An 18,465-nucleotide genomic window follows, 5' to 3' on the forward strand; every position below is an offset into this window, starting at 1 on the left:
CTCTGCGCGTCTATGCGATTCTTTACGCCATAATTCAATGGCATCTTTCTGTGACTGTCTGGCTTTCTTTTTCCATAATACTTCTTCTACTCTCATGATGCAATCTGCATCCCATGTCCCAGCAGCGGGCCATCTCTGACTCTCTGCTAAATCCTTGGTGTAGTCCACCCATAAATCAAGATATAATACGGCATCTAGGCCATGTTTATGATACATAAAGTACCCTGGAGTGTCCCTAGGTGGAATGGGAACAGCTTCCTCGAGTATCCCTTTTCTAGTTTTTATCTGTCTTAATTTCGAGAATAACGGCATCTTGAACCTTGCTACTTGGGTCTTACTCGGACTTGAACACAATTAATACAATAAACACAGTAATGAAGATCGAACAATCACTCATACCACGACATTTAAAACATATCAAAACATTTTAGAACGAACAATAATAATTAGAATAAAACTAGTTAACTGACATAATACTAGATATACTGCTAAACAGTACAGATACACTGCTGAGACAGTGCAGACCGGATCTGTGTACCCAAACCCGTCTTGACCGGCACAAACTAATGTGCACGTCTAGATGCGTCCCCAGCAACGGTACTCACCGGGAAGCACGGAACGGAAGGCCTCGGAAACTGGACTGGACTGGATCGGACTGGACTGGACTCGACTCGTGACTTAGATACTTCAGAACTTCAGAATCTGGTGGGCCTCTGTATACCTCGGATCTTGCTCTCTCAGCTAGGCTCTGGTCGGGATTCTCCGCACTCCTCACCGCCTCGTCTGGGTGTTGATCGCAGCCTCAGTCGCCCCCGTTGGCCTGAGGGAGATACAGGAAATCCTGCGGGTACGCGTAGTTGTCCGTCTGGCTGTGGCAGGAGACCGGGTCTGCAACGCACCTCCGGCGCGTGGGGTGTGAGAGGTGTCCCTGTTCGGGCGCCAATTATGTGGTAAATTTAAATTACCTAGACTTAATTTATGCGGTAAAATTCAATAAGAATAACTAGTAAAAATAAGAGGCAGAATCCGTGGTATTTGAGGTTATAAAAGGGAATTTATTCCTTACAAAGGAATTATGGTTCGAACCAGGCAATCGGGTTCCGTCACCACGAAGGTTCAGGAAGGGATCGGCGATACATTATTGACAGGTTGTCATATTTATAATAAATGCATTACAGTAAAGACAGATGCAGGAGGCGTAACAGCTGATAGGAAAGATAAGAATACACATACGTAATGAAAAAGGCGTTACAGTAGGCGTGCATAAAGGCGTATACTAGAAACGTCATTAAGAGGATGTCACAGGTGGGTGGATCCATAAGAGAATCCTGCAATGTCAGCAGAAATACATGGCAGAGATGCGCGCGCAGCCGCATGACGTGTGATTGACGTGTAACTAGAGGGTGAAGGGGACTTGACATTTAGCCCTACATGAGGAGACAGAAGTCTGGGATGTCAGAACAACCTAATCCCAAATCGTATCTAATATCTTGTGTTTAAGGAACTATATTATCTGGAAGGAAAGGTCTCTCGGACAGAGTCTATTCTATACTGACTGCTAGCGTGTGTACAAGCGTCTAAGTGTCTACATGAGATGCGAGGGGGCATGGGCCTACCATGGCAACAAAAGCTATGAATTACTTGCACGGAGACAGTAAGGCCGGGCCCTTTGCTCTGTAGCTGGAAGGATGTTTACCTAAACTACTAGACAGGAATGTATTGGATGAGGAGCGGACCAGATAACTTGAAGGCTGAATACAGTCTTGGCAGGCAACAGGCCGGGCCAGGCACCGTTAGCCGCGCAGGAAGTAAGACAAAGGTCATTGATACAGATGCAGGTCCAGGCTGGAGCATTCAGAGGCAGAAGGCAGGAAAAGGCTCGATGGCAGAATTCAGGGCCTACCTTGCCAGAGCTGTAAAACGTGAAAAGTACACCATATAAAGTCGGTGGCAAGGCATACTTAGGAACGGAATATTTGACCCATTCATGGCAGATCTGAAAGAGGACATGTTAACGTTGGACGCATATGTATTTGCGTCTTCATAGCTGGAAGTGGAGGGAACATACATGTACTTGTAGCATGTACATGGAGCCGTTGGGGTCTAAGATAGGGGACACAATTGACCATAAAAATTCATATTTCCTCAGGGGGCTAGGCAGGAGCTTAAGAGTATGTTATACCAGAAGTGTAGGGCACAATGGCTTGCGAAAAATATGCAAAACTTCGAATATGGGGAAAAGGCTGGTGCTCTGTTAGCATGGAAAGCCAGAATGGATCGATCAAAAAGTAACATCAATGAATTGATAATCAACAATAATGGAGCTAAATCAAGCAAGGTAAAAGACATGCAACTGTGCCTTCTCTCTCTTTTTTCGGATCTGTACAAGGAGAACCTGGCCTCTCCCCGGGATAAAATACATTCTTGGTTAAGGGGCAAATCCCTGCCCATTTTAACTGAAGCTAGTCGGGCCTTTCTTGACGCTCCTATCACTGTAGAAGAGATTAGGAATCAAATAAAGAAGTCTAAAGATAATAAAGCTTCTGGACTGGATGCTCTTCCGAATGAAGTCTATAAACTTCTGTCGGACGAATTGACCCCGGTACTGTGTACTTTATTTAACTCAGTTTATAGTCCAACAGGTGTGGTTCCTAGATCCTGGAAGGAAGCTACCATAGTTTTGATATTGAAGCCGGGAAAGGACCCACTAAAGGCCTATTCCTATCGTCCGATCTACCTGCTGAATGCCAATTATAAGATCTTTATGGGCATTCTGGCAGGGAGATTGGCTAAATTGGTTCCTAGCCTGATCAATATTGATCAGAAGGGCTTGATAGCAGGGAGGTACATCCATGAACAGACACAATTGTTGATTGGGAATATCAACTTGGCTGTGGTAAGAGCATATCCCTTGGCAGTGGTGGCCTTGGACGCGGCCAAGGCCTTCGACAGGGTTTGCTGGAGGTATCTCTGGGAGGTCCTCGAGGGACTGGGCCTAGGCCCTGTCTTCATCCAAACCTTGAGGAAATGCTACCAGGGAGCCTCCGCAAAGATCCTGCTGAATGGCATTCTGACCCCTAGCTTTGACATCCAGAGGGGAAACAGACTGGGGTGCCCCTTATCCCCTCTTCTATTTAACATTTATATCGAGCCTTCGGCGCAAGCTATTAGATTAGACGATTCAATCTGTCCTTTCAAATCGCAAACTTATCATTGCAAGTTAGCATTGTATGCTGATGATATTATTATATATACTAGTGATCCGGAGGCAGCTATTCCACGGCTCGAAGCCCTTTTGGAGGAATTTGGTTCTATTTCTGGTTATCTAGCCAATTCCTCCAAAACGGAAGTGATGTGTTGGAACATTGACTATAGGGGAGGCCCCATCTGTAACGAGTTGAAGTATTTGGGTATTAAAATTGTTAAAGATCTGAATAAAATCCCCTTGATCAACTTGGAGAAAACCATAAAGAAATTGATCATCTCTTCGCCAGATGGAGAAATCTTCCCTTGACAATCTATGGGAAGGTCAACTTGGTGAAGATGATTATTCTCCCTAAGTTGACCTACGTGTTTAATGCAGTTCCCCTGGTCTTCCCCAGTAAGAGAATCAGTAAGATCCAGGGTAAGATTGGGAGTTTTATCTGGGAGGATAAAAGCGCAAGGATGTCTTGGATCTTGGAAAAAGCTGAAGAGGAGGCTCACTAAAGGTGGGTTGGCCCTCCCCGACATCAGATGGTACTTAATTGCCTTCCAATTTCAGGGTATTAGGATGCTGCTTTCAAACCTGGATGGGACAACATGGGGCAGGCTCCTGGGTGAGATGGCCATGGCTGAGGGGGGAAGTGGAGGAGAAAGTTTTCTATATAAGTTTGGGGCCCCAAGATACTTTAAACGTGTGCGTCTTAAGGTCCTTAAGGCTGCCCTGGAAACATGGTATAAAGTGAGACGCAGATGGGGTATTGGATATTTCTTAGATTTTTCTCCCATATGGGACTCCCCGGGACTCCACTCTGCCTGAGACATAGTCTGGCGATACCAATTAAGAGAGCGGGTGTGGCTAATTGGTCATACTTGATGGATATAGATGGAATTCTCCCATGGGAGGTATTAAGACCTAAGATAGGCCCTGCTCTTTCTAAATTTAAGTATTTTCAACTTAAATCATGGTACGAGGCAGAAGTCAGTGAAGTAAGAGGTGTCTGGGAACTAGAGCGGCTATTGCAAAACATCATTCCAAAAAAGAAAGAGATATCCATGTGGTATACGAGGTTTCTTGATGCAGATGATACGGACCTTCTACCCCAAACATCAGTTTGGAACCATTATCCCCTTGAGCCTAACATTGAAGATTTCTTTGAGCCTTCTTTAAAATTACTCTATAAATACATCAAACCAGCCAGCTTAAAAAATAATCACTTTTTCACCGTTAACAGACTATATTATACCCCGGCCAGGATAGTCAAGTTTGCTCCACTCCCCCCCCAAATGTCCTAGGTGTAAACTACCTAATGCGGACGATATCCACATCTTTTTTGAGTGTCCGGAGTTAAGATTTTACTGGAAAGATGTGGGAGATTCCTTATCCGATATCTTTGAAGTAAACATTGAGATGAACCTACTGTTGGTGTTTTTCAGGGGTAACGGCTCAACTAACTTGGCTTTATCACAGATCCATAGGGGGTTGTTGTTATAACTGATATTGCTTGCTTGGAGGGAGCTATGTATAAGGTGGAAAGATCCTATCCCCCCGAACAGAGAAGACTGGCTTAAAGCCTCTTTTGCAATGGCACGACTGGAGCAAGAGGGGAGCAGGGGAATATCGATCAATATCTGGCAGCCTCTACTGAGCTGGGGCCAGGACTTGCGATCAGTTTTTCTTCGTTGAGAGTAAATAAAAATGTGTTGGTCTTCCCCCCAGGTCCTATGATTTACACCAAGCCCTTACTACCCGGGACTGGTCAGGCCGACCTAGGCAAATGCAGTTAGCCGTAGGGCGCCCAGTTGAAAGATATGACAGCTTTTTAAATCTGAAGAAGCCTTTTGGTGAGATGAGGACAAAAAAAAAAAAGACAGTTAAGTAGAGGCAGTTGAAAAGGAATAAAAGTCCCTAAGGGGAAGCAGACAAGTCCTAGGGCTGACCTCCAGAGCCCACAAAGTACATAGATGTTGGACCCGGCCTCGTAGAATGGCCCTCCGTGCCCCCGCACCACCGAAACCTGGTGCCTGCAGCCCAAGCACGCGGCCCAGCCGACCTTTCCCACCAGGACACCTGCACCAACCCCGGACATCCCCGTCCATGGCCTCTCTCCTTTCGGCCACCCCGGGCCCGCGTGCCCACTCCCTGCAACAAGATGGCCGCCCGGCTCCAGCGCAACCCGGGCCTCTAGGCGCCACTCCGGCTGGAGGACATCACGCTTCCAGGGGATGAGAGAGGGAGGAGCAGTTTCTATCGCACCTCTGAACTCCCCTGGGACGATGGGTTTCGATCGGCCCTCCGGCCTCCCTGCGGGCTGGCTCCGTGCCTGCTGGGTGTCTGGGACTCCTCCCGACCCGGCCCTGAAAGGATCAAAAGACAATAGCAGGAAACCCCGACAAGCGGCCCCCAGGTGACAAGACCCCTGCCTGCGCAGACTCCGGATATCAAAGCGGGGTCGACCTATAACAAGGGGTACTCTGAGACTGTCCGGCAGATTCGACGCTGGAACAACGAGAGCCTGCTGACGTGGTCGCGGCTCCTGGAACTGGAACCCACCTGAGCCCTGCTGAGTGACTCGCGGCTCCCTGAAGATCGTAAGACCTCCGAACTTGTACCTGAGCCCTGCTGAGTGACTCGCGGCTCCCTGAAGATCGTAAGACCTCCAAACTTGTACCTGAGCCCTGCTGAGTGACTCGCGGCTCCCTGAAGATCGTAAGACCTCCGAACGTGTACCTGAGCCCTGCTGAGTGACTCGCGGCTCCCCCAGACTCTCACGGTCCCGCCGGACCCCGACTCCGACCACGTATCCCCCAGCTCGAGGATTGTGAGCTGTGCGCCGGATACGTCCCTGCTTTGAACCGTTACCAGAGACAGTCCCGCTACCCCCTACCTTTCCGAGCGTCTTGAGCCCGTGCTCACCTTGTACATATTTGCAGTGATACCTATTTGATAAAGCTTGTTTCTGAGAATACCCAGTGTGGTCTCTCTGTGTCGTGTGGTGCCAGAAGTACGATCCTAGTTGCGAGATTCCTCCCCCTGGGGAATCTCTCGCCAGTGCCCGGCTACAATACAACACGGGTGGGACTCAGGGAAGTCAGGACCCCTTTCCGGGCTCCTCTGAGGTCGCCGTCTAACATTGGTGGCAAGCGACGGGATTCGGGCCCATCACCTAGAGATCGTACAGTGAACAACGGACGCACGACCAACAAAGATGGCAGAAGGAAGCGCCATGAGCTCCGCAGAAACCAACGCCAACAGAGTGTTCCAGGTGGAGCATCTGGAAGAATACACACACAAAGAGCTAAAACAATTTTGCAAAGAACTTAAAATAGCTACCACTGGCCTCAACAGTAAGGAAGACTTGCAGAAAGCACTGAAAACTTGGGTGGAGACCGGGGCATCCCGCCCGGAAGGCACGGGGGAGCGCCCCGACGAAGCCGAACCCCCTCCAAGTGAAAGCAGCGACAATCAGGTGCAAGGCATTGTACCAGACGGGGGCCTATCCCCGGGAGAACTCGCGGACAGAGAGAGAAGCCGCAGTCATGAACTCGAGTTAGCCAAACTCAAAATCGAGGGCGAATTGAAGTTAGCGGAGAAAAAGCTAGCGGTAGAGCAAATGCGCGTACAAGGCGAACTGGAAGAAAAGAAGCTCCAACGGGAGCACGAAGGAAGAAAGCTCCAACTAGAGCACGAACGCAGCTTAAAAGAACTCGAGCTCAAGGCCCGAAATGAGGACGGGAGGCCCTCGGGGAACCGAGAGACGGCCCCCCCAGCGGAACAGAAGGTCCACATCCCCAAGGATGTGGTCAAAGAATATTATAAAAACGATGACATTCAGCAATGGTTTCGGGCCTACGAGGTCGCCATGACCTCCCATCGGATTCCACAGAAGGACTGGGGGGCGGGGTTGTGGGGGCAGTTTCTGAGCGAAGGAAGGGACACCCTGCTCGACCTACCCCTCTCCCTGCAGACCTCCTACAGCCACATGAAAGAGGCTCTCCTCACAAGATACGGCCTCACCCCAGAAATGTACCGCCAACGGTTCCGGGACTGCAGGAAGATCCCGGGCACCACCTGGGTGGAGTATGTAAACTTTTTTAGTCGGGCCTTCGATGGGTGGGTCAAGGGCAGCAAGGTCACCACCCTTGCCGAACTCACTGACCTCATGTTATGGGAACATCTGGCTGCGAACTGCTTCGTAGAGCTACGTCAACATCTGCTGGATAGCAAGCTCACAGATCCCCGGAAGCTGGCTGTGGAGGCCGACCGCTGGACCAACACCCGGGTCTCCCGGGGCATGGTAGGAGAGTACCCCCGAACCAGTCAGGGACCACCCCGCCAGAGAGGGGGAGGGAACCAGGGAGGGCCGAGAGAGTCCCAGCCTAGCCCCCCGAAGACACCACCTCCACCTTTCCCGGCGCCCCCCCCACCAGTAACAGGGCCCCCTGGGAGACGAGGACACCGGGTGACCGTCACATGTTTTCGTTGCCAGAAACCCGGGCACTACGCCAATGACCCAGAGTGCCCCATGGCCACCCAAGTCACCCCTGCGAGACAGATAGCCAACGTAGCCCTGGGGGAGGAGGTTGAGGAAGCCGAGGAGTGGGAACCCGCCGCTATGGCCCTAGTATCCCTGGGAGATAGGGAAATGATCCCTGGTAGCCTCCTACCGTCCAACACACAGAAATATGGGCAGCTCGTCAAGATCAATGGCCACCAGGTAGAGGCCCTGCGGGACACCGGGGCCAGTATCACCGGTGTCCTCAGGCACCTAGTTCCCGAGGAGCAGATCCTCCCCAATGTCTTTTGCCCCGTAATCTCTGCAGACAAAAGGGAAAGTATGTGTCAGGTAGCCCTGGTGCCATTTGAGTGGGGAGGGGTGATAGGTAAACTCAAGGTGGCCGTAAGAATCTCCCAGCCGGTCGACTGCCTCTTAGGGAACGACCTGGAGAGTTCTCCCTGGAAGCACGTAGAGCGCAAGGCCCACCTAGGAATGATGGGACTCCCCGAGTGGGTGTGTGCCACCACCCGATCTATGACAGCCCGACTCACTCCCCGGAGAGAAGTAGAGAGCACCCGGTCGAAGAAGCCCGTACCGTCCCAGCCGAGGGTCCTCCCGTTCCCCCATCGGAAGGGTCCGTCGCCAGCGACGAACCCGCACCATCCGACCCCGCCCCGGTCCCCGAGTTGGGGGATCTACCCGAGTTGGCCCATTGGCGCCACGAGGGCGGGCCCACCCGGGAAGAATTTTGCCGGGAGCAAGCCACCTGTCCTTCCCTGGTCGGGCTGCGGCGCCAGGCCGAGGGCCAAGCCGCAGGTGACCAGACCGGAACGCACCGAATCTATTGGGAAAATAACATCCTGTATAGTGAGCAGAAATCAGTGGAGCTGGGATCCGGACGGGTACTGGTGGTACCCCTCCGCTTCCGGGATTTCCTCCTGGGCTTAGCCCACGATGTCCCCCTCGCCGGTCACCTGGGTCAGGACAAGACCTACAGCCGTCTCGTGACCCATTTTTATTGGCCTAAGATGAAAGCAGCGGTAGAGGCACACTGCAAGTCCTGCCCCACGTGCCAAGCCAGTGGGAAGAGTGGGGGGAAGCGCAAGGCTCCCCTCCAACCCTTCCCGGTCGTCAGTACCCCCTTCGAACGAGTCGGAATCGACATCGTGGGGCCACTGGACCCCCCCACCTACCAAGGTCACCGTTTCTTCTTGGTCCTAGTAGACCACGCCACCCGCTATCCAGAGGCTATTCCCCTGCGCACCATTACGGCCCCCGTGGTGGGCCGGGCCCTGATGGGGATCTTTTCCAGGGTGGGTTTCCCCCGCGAGGTCGTGAGCGATCGCGGCGCTAATTTTATATCAAGGTATATGACGTCCCTGTGGCAACAATGTGGGGTGTCCAAAAGTTCACCACCCCGTACCATCCCCAAGGGAACGGCCTAGTAGAGAGGTTTAATAGGACTTTGAAAGGGATGATCGCTGGCCTAGAAGAGCCCCTCCGGCGTAAGTGGGACGTCCTGCTCCCCTGCCTCTTGTTCGCTTACCGGGAGGTCCCCCAGAAGTCCTTAGGGTTCAGCCCATTTGAATTACTCTATGGGCACCCCGTCCGAGGTCCCCTCAGTTTGGTTAAGGAAGGGTGGGAGGCAGCACCCCAGACCACCCCCCGAGATGTGTTCCAATATGTCCTGGCCCTCCGGAACCAGACCAGGAGGTTCCGAGAACTGGCCGAAGCCAACCTGGAGGCGAGTCAAGAAGAAATGAAGTGCTGGTACGACCAGAATGCTACTCTGGTCGAGTTCCAGCCGGGCCAGCAGGTGTGGGTCATGGCCCCCGTGAAGCCTGGCGCTCTCCAGGACCGATGGACTGGGCCCTACAAAGTGGTTGAGAGGAAGAGCCAAGTCACCTACTTGGTGGACGTCCAGTCGCCTCGGGATCCCCTCCGGGTCCTGCACGTGAACCGCCTCAAGCCTCACTTCGTGCGGACAGAACTGAGCCTCCTGCTGGCCACCGATGACGGGGCCGAAGATGAGTCGGATCCCCTCCCGGACCTCCTGTGTGTCAAGGAGCAGGATGGCTCCGTGGAGGGAGTGAACCTCTCCCCAGCCCTCACTGCCCAGCAACAAGCGGACTGCCGCCAGCTCCTCAGACAATTTTCTGACCTCTTCTCCCTGACCCCCCGGGTCACCAACTGGTGTGTTCACGATGTGGACACCGGGGACAGCCCGCCGGTGAGACACCGAGCCTACCGGGTTCCTGACCGGGTCCGGTCCTGTATTCAAGCCAAAGTCTCGAAGATGTTGACCCTGGGGGTGATCGAGCCCTCTGACAGTCCCTGGGCCAGCCCCGTGGTCCTGGTTCCGAAGGCAGCAGCCCCCGGTGTCGCCCCCGAGCTCCGGTTCTGCGTGGATTACCGGGGGCTCAATGACGTTACCCGAGCCGATGCCCACCCCATTCCACGAGCCGACGAGCTCATTGACCGACTAGGGGCCGCCCGGTTCCTCAGCACTTTCGACCTCACCTGCGGCTACTGGCAGATTGCGCTCACCGAAGGGGCCAAGGAGAGGTCTGCTTTCTCCACCCCCGATGGGCACTACCGCTTCCGCGTGATGCCCTTCGGGATGAAAAATGCCCCGGCCACTTTCCAAAGACTGGTAAATAGGGTCCTGGCCGGGCTAGAACAGTTCAGCGCGGCCTATCTGGACGACATCGCTGTCTTCAGTTCAGAGTGGAGTGAGCACCTCCAGCACCTCCGGAGAGTGCTAACCGCCCTGCGCCAGGCAGGCCTCACCATAAAAGCCAGCAAGTGCCAGATCGGGCAAGGATCCGTAGTCTACCTGGGGCACCAAGTCGGGAGTGGCCAGGTCGCTCCTCTACAGCCAAAGATCGACGCCATCCTGGCCTGGGACCCACCCATCACCCAAACGGAAGTCCGAGCCTTTCTGGGACTCACGGGCTACTACCGCCGATTCATTCAGGGGTATGGCAGCCTGGTCGGCCCTCTCACGGAACTCACGTCTAAAAAACAGCCAAAGAAGGTGCAATGGACGGCTGCCTACCAGGAAGCTTTCGATGCTCTAAAAAAGGCCATGTGCACGGCCCCCGTCCTCCAGGCTCCCGACTACACCAAGGAGTTCATAGTCCAGACCGATGCCTCCGAGCATGGCATTGGGGCCGTCCTGTCCCAAGTGAATGATCAAGGCCTAGACCAGCCCGTCGCCTTCCTCAGTCGGCGGCTGCTACCCCGAGAACAGAAGTGGAGCACCATAGAGCGCGAAGCCTTTGCCGTGGTCTGGGCACTCAAAAAACTACGACCCTACCTGTTCGGCACTCATTTCAGGGTCCAAACTGACCATCGGCCCTTGCGATGGCTCATGCAGATGCGAGGAGAAAACCCCAAGCTACTGCGGTGGTCAATCTCCCTCCAGGGAATGGACTTCACCGTAGAACACCGCCCTGGTACGGACCACGCCAACGCTGACGGCCTCTCCCGGTTCTTCCGCCTCAGCGAAGAGAACCCCCCAAGGTGATGGGCAGTTCTCTCCGGCTTTCAGCTGGGGGGGACGCGTGTTGGACCCGGCCTCGTAGAATGGCCCTCCGTGCCCCCGCACCACCGAAACCTGGTGCCTGCAGCCCAAGCACGCGGCCCAGCTGACCTTTCCCACCAGGACACCTGCACCAACCCCGGACATCCCCGTCCATGGCCTCTCTCCTTTCGGCCACCCCGGGCCCGCGTGCCCACTCCCTGCAACAAGATGGCCGCCCGGCTCCAGCGCGACCCGGGCCTCTAGGCGCCACTCCGGCTGGAGGACATCACGCTTCCAGGGGATGAGAGAGGGAGGAGCAGTTTCTATCGCACCTCTGAACTCCCCTGGGACGATGGGTTTCGATCGGCCCTCCGGCCTCCCTGCGGGCTGGCTCCGTGCCTGCTGGGTGTCTGGGACTCCTCCCGACCCGGCCCTGAAAGGATCAAAAGACAATAGCAGGAAACCCCGACAAGCGGCCCCCAGGTGACAAGACCCCTGCCTGCGCAGACTCCGGACATCAAAGCGGGGTCGACCTATAACAAGGGGTACTCTGAGACTGTCCGGCAGATTCGACGCTGGAACAACGAGAGCCTGCTGACGTGGTCGCGGCTCCTGGAACTGGAACCCACCTGAGCCCTGCTGAGTGACTCGCGGCTCCCTGAAGATCGTAAGACCTCCGAACTTGTACCTGAGCCCTGCTGAGTGACTCGCGGCTCCCTGAAGATCGTAAGACCTCCGAACTTGTACCTGAGCCCTGCTGAGTGACTCGCGGCTCCCTGAAGATCGTAAGACCTCCGAACGTGTACCTGAGCCCTGCTGAGTGACTCGCGGCTCCCCCAGACTCTCACGGTCCCGCCGGACCCCGACTCCGACCACGTATCCCCCAGCTCGAGGATTGTGAGCTGTGCGCCGGATACGTCCCTGCTTTGAACCGTTACCAGAGACAGTCCCGCTACCCCCTACCTTTCCGAGACTCTTGAGCCCGTGCTCACCTTGTACATATTTGCAGTGATACCTATTTGATAAAGCTTGTTTCTGAGAATACCCAGTGTGGTCTCTCTGTGTCGTGTGGTGCCAGAAGTACGATCCTAGTTGCGAGATTCCTCCCCCTGGGGAATCTCTCGCCAGTGCCCGGCTACAATACAACACGGGTGGGACTCAGGGAAGTCAGGACCCCTTTCCGGGCTCCTCTGAGGTCGCCGTCTAACAATAGACATATAGGTATATGCTAAAGTATATACAAGAGGTCTTGAATGATCAACCTGAATACACTTCATTACTAAATGACAGCCACAATGAAGATAAAAAATAATTATTTATGCTAACAATAGCAAATTGACTAACATTAATTGAATGTAACACAAGCATGATTGATGGCACTTTGAAGTCGTGACTACCACCATCCACTCAAATATACACAATACATTGTCACAATTAAAATACAATCATCCCATTTGTGTCTGCATTTTTACAAAACATATAAAGTGAATCTTACAAATAAATGTTCACATAAAGAGAACAAAAACACCTATCAAACAGAAAAATCATTATAGATTGAACTGGTACATCCCCAACAGGCCTTTATGGTCTTTGTTTATAAAATTAGTAATCATGCCCAAATACAAACGGGCATCTTGGGGCAGATGCATCTTCATGCTGGGTGCTTCCACTAACTGGAACTAGCTCCAATAACATATCAAATCATCCTCTAATCTTCTATCTTTTAGGAAGGTGGTGAAAACGTGGCTATTTGTCTCAATATATTCACCTAATGCACTAAAAGCCTCAAGTACAATCACAGTAGCTAGCGCCAGGACACCCATGGGTATTTGTGCGCTTAACAAGTTAATTCAACATAACAAAACATAATTAGAAAACTAGCCTACTTGAGTCTCAACAACTGCTCCATCGCTTAATCCTTACAAAATAAATTTTTAATACAGCCAGACACGAGAAATGGGAAACCACAATAATAAGCTCTAGAAAAAGCCCAAATAAACAAAGAAAGATCACAAACTAAAATAAACAGGACAAATATCATAGAAAACAAAATAAAAAAAGACTTCAAACCTACAGAATACTATGTTTAAGAAATATATAAAAAATGTGTTTTATATAAATATACACTAAAAATAATAATAAAAACATATGACATATAAGATATAACCAATTGTTTTAGTACTGTAAATATATTGCAATGGTTAAAAAAATTAAAAAATGTTAAGAATGACATGTTTGTAGCACATTACAGTGTAATATGTCTAAAACATTTGTACAAACCCAAATAAAATGATGTACGCCACAAATATATCATATCTGTAATACAAATTATTCTGTAATAACAAAACAAATTTTTTGTTGGTAATAAAACAAATACAGAACACTGAGCAGTACAAAATTATACATATTTAAAGGGATTTGTGAAAATAAATATAATAATACAATATAAAAAACATGGAAATACTCGCAATTTATTGGCATCATGTTATTATTTTGTGAGGGGGTAGTGTTCTACTCCTACTCCAAACTTCAACACAGTATGAAAAATGTTGGATTTTTGGCTGTTCAGATATACTATTCTGACTCCAACATAATTACATTCTAGAATGCAATTAACTCGGGGTCACATTTTCTATATCCACTGAAAACGTAGCCACATTAGGGAACGTATTAGATTTGGTTGGGCCCATATTTTCTATTTAAACTTCACAATTCACAGCATTGGGGAAAATGTTGGACTTGCGGAGTGGGCTGTCAAAAAAACCCAGATATCATGAAAAAGTAAATTGAGGAAAGTACCAAACAAATTAAAATAATAACAGTATTTACTATAACTTTCAAATGAATAAATATAGATCTATTTAAAAGATGACATTTCTGAAGCAATTCTTTTAAAATGAACATTTTAAAAATAAAATTAAATCATAGAAATGTAAACCTCCCATTGTAAACAATAAGGCCATTTGAAACAATAAATATATTAAAATAAATTCCATTCAATAATTTTCCATTTTTTATATGAATACAAATAAAACAATATTTATCAAGCAACCAAAACATTTTGATTAGACAACATAATAATGGAAAAATGTTACATATTAAAAAAATTATATCAATATTAAAATGGAATTTAGAAAACATTTTCTTTAAAAAATTGCATATAAACATTCACATTTTACATGATTAAAAATAAATAAATGTTTTAAATCAAAAATATAATTCCATAAAATGAAATAAAAATTAAAAAAGTGTATACATGCTGCAAAAGAATTACCAGAACAGCAATTTTAAACATGACAAAATACATCCTATTTCTTCTATAAACCCAATAGTCGACCAATATGAGACTCTACATCTGACTTCATATAGTCACAAAGAAGACCTCTTCTTTTCAGGTGCATTGGTAGTTTTGCAACATACAATGCCTTTCTGTTACTTCCATGCTAAAACTCAACAAGACACACCAAACCAGACTTATTTTCTGCCACGCTTTTCCAATATTGTTAGAAACTGGGCTATTGATTGACTAGGGTGTGAGCCCTGGTCAAGCAGCAACCACCATACTAGTCAGGGTAACGTACAAGCAAATGCCAAATTAACCTGTGCTCAAACCCCTGGTAGTTTGGCACAAGGCAGCCAGGCTTAACTTAGAGATGCTTCAAATAGTAAAACAGTGAAAACACCACACAAAATATCCCTTGCCATCTTAGACAAATAGAGCATAATTTCATAAACAAGACCAGATTGACAAACATCTTATCAGTAGAAAAGTTATGACTTTTTAAAGATAAACTGAAATATAACGCCTAAACGCATAAAGCGTCAACCGTGTCCATCTGTTTGTGCTGGACCAGGTCAAAGTCAAAAGGTCAAGCCAGATCAGTTCTCCTCAAGGTATACATTCTCACGTTTTGTGCCAAGAGTCCCTTTCATGATGGAGGGGGTCATGAGGAGAAAGGAGAACTTTGTGGGGGTTGGTTGGTGTGGGTGAAGAGCAGGCTGGGCATCAGAGATGGGTAGGCTGGTGCTGCACAGGGTTGATGCTACTGTGGGAAGAGATGGGCTGTCATCAGCTTGCGCAAATATTTGATGTGAGTGGCACTGTTCCAGTACGCTTGGGCCTAATTGCACTGACAAAAAACCCAAAAGCTTAAATTTTTGAGCTCAAGAGCACCACCACAAATGCAGGACCTGAGAGGCCCTGATAGTGAGGCAAGAACTTCTCTGAAGTAGGGTCCAGGAGCTGTTGGGGAGCCTTTTAAGTCCCTGATGCTCAGATCAGGAGGCTAGAAGACTAGGCCTTTGAGTCACTCTGGGGTCCTGGGTTTAAGATGGGCTGCAGGTCCATTTCTTCCTTTCAAGGCAAGAGGGCAGCAGGCAGGAAATCAGCACAACAGGGCAGCAGTTGCACCCAGTCACGTGACCCAAGACAAGCTGCAGGCACATGGACTAAGGGCAAGAAAATGCCAACTTTCTTAAAGTGGCATTTTCAAACTTGTAATGAAAAATCCAACTTTACCAGTAAAGAGGGTTTACCACTACAATTTTATAGGTGCCAAACATGACATATCTACCTCCTCTCAATTAGGAATTACAGCATATTAAATGTAATAAGGAATGTTATCCTAAGGGAGGGGCAGGCCTCACAGTAGTGAAAAATGAATGAAAAACAAATTTGGGAGTTTTTCACTGCCAGGACATGTAAAACTCAAAATTAAATTAAATCGTTTAATTATACAGCACCCTGCCCTATGGGCTACCTAGGCTCTATATTAGGGGTGACTTATATGTAATAAAATAATTTTTATGGCATGGCTGGGGGGTTAATGTCTAGGTCAACATGGCAGTTTAAAACTGCATTCAGTCTGCAATGGAAGGCCTGGGACATGTTTTAAAGTGTTACATAAATGAGGGTCACAATAAGTGCTTGAGGTCTCCTGGGAGCATGTGTTTTACAGGCCCCGAGTTTAAGGATACCACTCTATAAGGGATATATGAGTAAATTAAATATTCCAATTAGGTGTATGCCAAACAAACATGTTTACAGGAGTGAGCTCAAGCACATTAGCACTGGTAAGCAGAGGTGAAGTGCACAGAGTCCTAAGGCCAACAAAAGCAAAAAGTCTACCAAAACTTGGAGGCAAGAAGGCAAAATATTTGGTGGAAGACCACCCTAAGGCTGACAGGTCTAACACATATCATAACTTGTTACAAAAACAGGCCACAGAGAAGCACACGTTACTTCAAGGCAGTAACTATGAACTTCACATAGACCCCCACATGCTATTATAACCTAATATTGTTTTTGCTTGTATATAAGTAACATATAATTGTATACATTTATCACTTTAACCTGATTGGTGGAGTCCCCTGTACCATAAAAAATGTTTAATGAATGACTAAATTGATGACACAAGGCACTTCCTAACAAAATAGATAGGAGATGAACGTGACCACCATGCTAGACCACCATGCTAGAATTAACTTACAGTCAACATTCTCACTTTAGTCCTCAAATGCTGTTGCTGCCTTTCTATGCAGTTCAACACCAGATAATATTCTGAAGCAATATTATACTGTGCTCCACTTTCCTAAACCATAATTCTCAGTCACATGCCTCATGCTCAGGTGTGCAAAGAATGCCACGCAAGTACATAGACATTATATCCTAAAATCCTTAAAGTAATAGCTGCTGGTTAGAAAATTGCATGACAGCAGGGTAAAATCAAAATTTTAAATTATAAGAACTTTTTCCTCACCATGACATACTGTCATCATGCCAAGATAAATAGCTGAACAATCAACCAAAATGTTCACAAAGTATTTCAGATAATTTTGAAATCAATCAGTCGGCAAGAGTGCCAGTCCACAGTCCCAATTAATGAAAGTCACTCTCACTCATGTATGTAGCAGATCACAACCAAGTAAACTCAATAAATGCATCAAAATCTACCTCTAACTAACAGTAAAATCCATTAGACTCTATTTCCTTCAAGCTTAAAACCAAAATCGGAAAGTTTTTTCCCCTTAATTGTTAAGAAAAAACAGACTGACATAATATGTGCCTCTTTTCGGGAAATTACACTAGGATGTTGCGGTTTTGGTCTGGAAACTCGATAGAGTTACAACAAACAGTACGAAATCCATGGGTCTAAAACAAAAGCTAAGAAAATATGTGCTCTAAGAGCTACAAACAGGTAAATGTTTAATCTATTCAGAAAGAGACACTAAATGCCTATTCACTGATACACCTCATGACCGATGAATATTCTTTATTAATGAGTGGTTTTTGTATTACAGGTATACTCCTCTTCGATTCAAATGAAAGACTGAAGAGGGATTGGGTACATTGAAAAAGTTATATTTAGTATCCTTTTTGTTGCACTGGTTTTCACTTTGTTTACAGTAGCACTTGGTATAGGTCCTGACGAAAGCCTGACCCGAGTTTGGGCATTATGGCTGAAACATGTTGACCATTTTTCACACTATCACCAGAGCGGTTTTAAATCCATACCGCTGGTGCTCTGGTTTTAATCCTGGCAAAGGGTGTATGTGAATAAATCCCTGTTTGTACAACCCTTATCCAGTTTTACTTCACACTGTTGCACTTATATTTTCTGCTCTGTACCTTCACTCATACTTTTGTTTTTCACATGAGGATTTAGGATATCCTATTAGATACTCAAAACATCCCTGTGCTCCTCTCTCTAGTTGAGAGGGTTGTAGCCCTCCAAGGAACTAGGTTTTCTTGGAGAGGAGAATCCCCATGATGAAGCATGTCACCTTCGCGATGAGTGAGGAATTTGGTCCTAACAAGGGAAATGCCCTGTGGCGCTTTTAGGTAGGCATTTAGTGTCTCTATCTGAATAGATTAAACATTTACCTGTTTGTAGCTCTTAGAGCACATATTTTCTTAGCTTTTGTTTTAGACCCATGGATTTCGTACTGTTTGTTGTAGCAATGATTGGGGAATAAATCCAGTGTGGTCTTTAAATTTCCCTAAGACCCTCTTGTTTTCAAGCTGTTGAGGTTTGGTAACTCGATAGAGTTACCAGAATATACCACATGAAAGTTTCATAATTTGATACTTGATACTTAGGGGATTAAAGAATTAAAAATGTATTTCCCAGAATACCGAAAGCAGTGCTGCATTAAGCTTTGGAAGAGTATAATTACATTGCATTTCTCAAGTTTTAAAATGTGGCCATTTGAGAAAACATGCAGATATGTATTACATCG

At 48.0% G+C, this 18,465-nt stretch overlaps 1 protein-coding gene across 1 annotated transcript in view; it reads left to right on the plus strand.

Moving 5' to 3' along the window:
• The first annotated feature begins 3,543 nt into the window (after positions 1-3,543).
• LOC146782726 (extracellular calcium-sensing receptor-like) overlaps positions 3,544-18,465 on the plus strand; it is a 58,571-nt gene continuing 43,649 nt past the window's right edge. The window contains exon 1 of the mRNA XM_085637210.1: positions 3,544-3,625. Within this exon, the coding sequence (XP_085493336.1) occupies positions 3,544-3,625 (82 nt within the window). The remainder of the gene's footprint in view (positions 3,626-18,465) is intronic.

The sequence above is a fragment of the Triturus cristatus genome, chromosome 12 (genome assembly GCF_964204655.1).
Source record: "Triturus cristatus chromosome 12, aTriCri1.1, whole genome shotgun sequence".
NCBI classification, from domain to species: domain Eukaryota; kingdom Metazoa; phylum Chordata; class Amphibia; order Caudata; family Salamandridae; genus Triturus; species Triturus cristatus.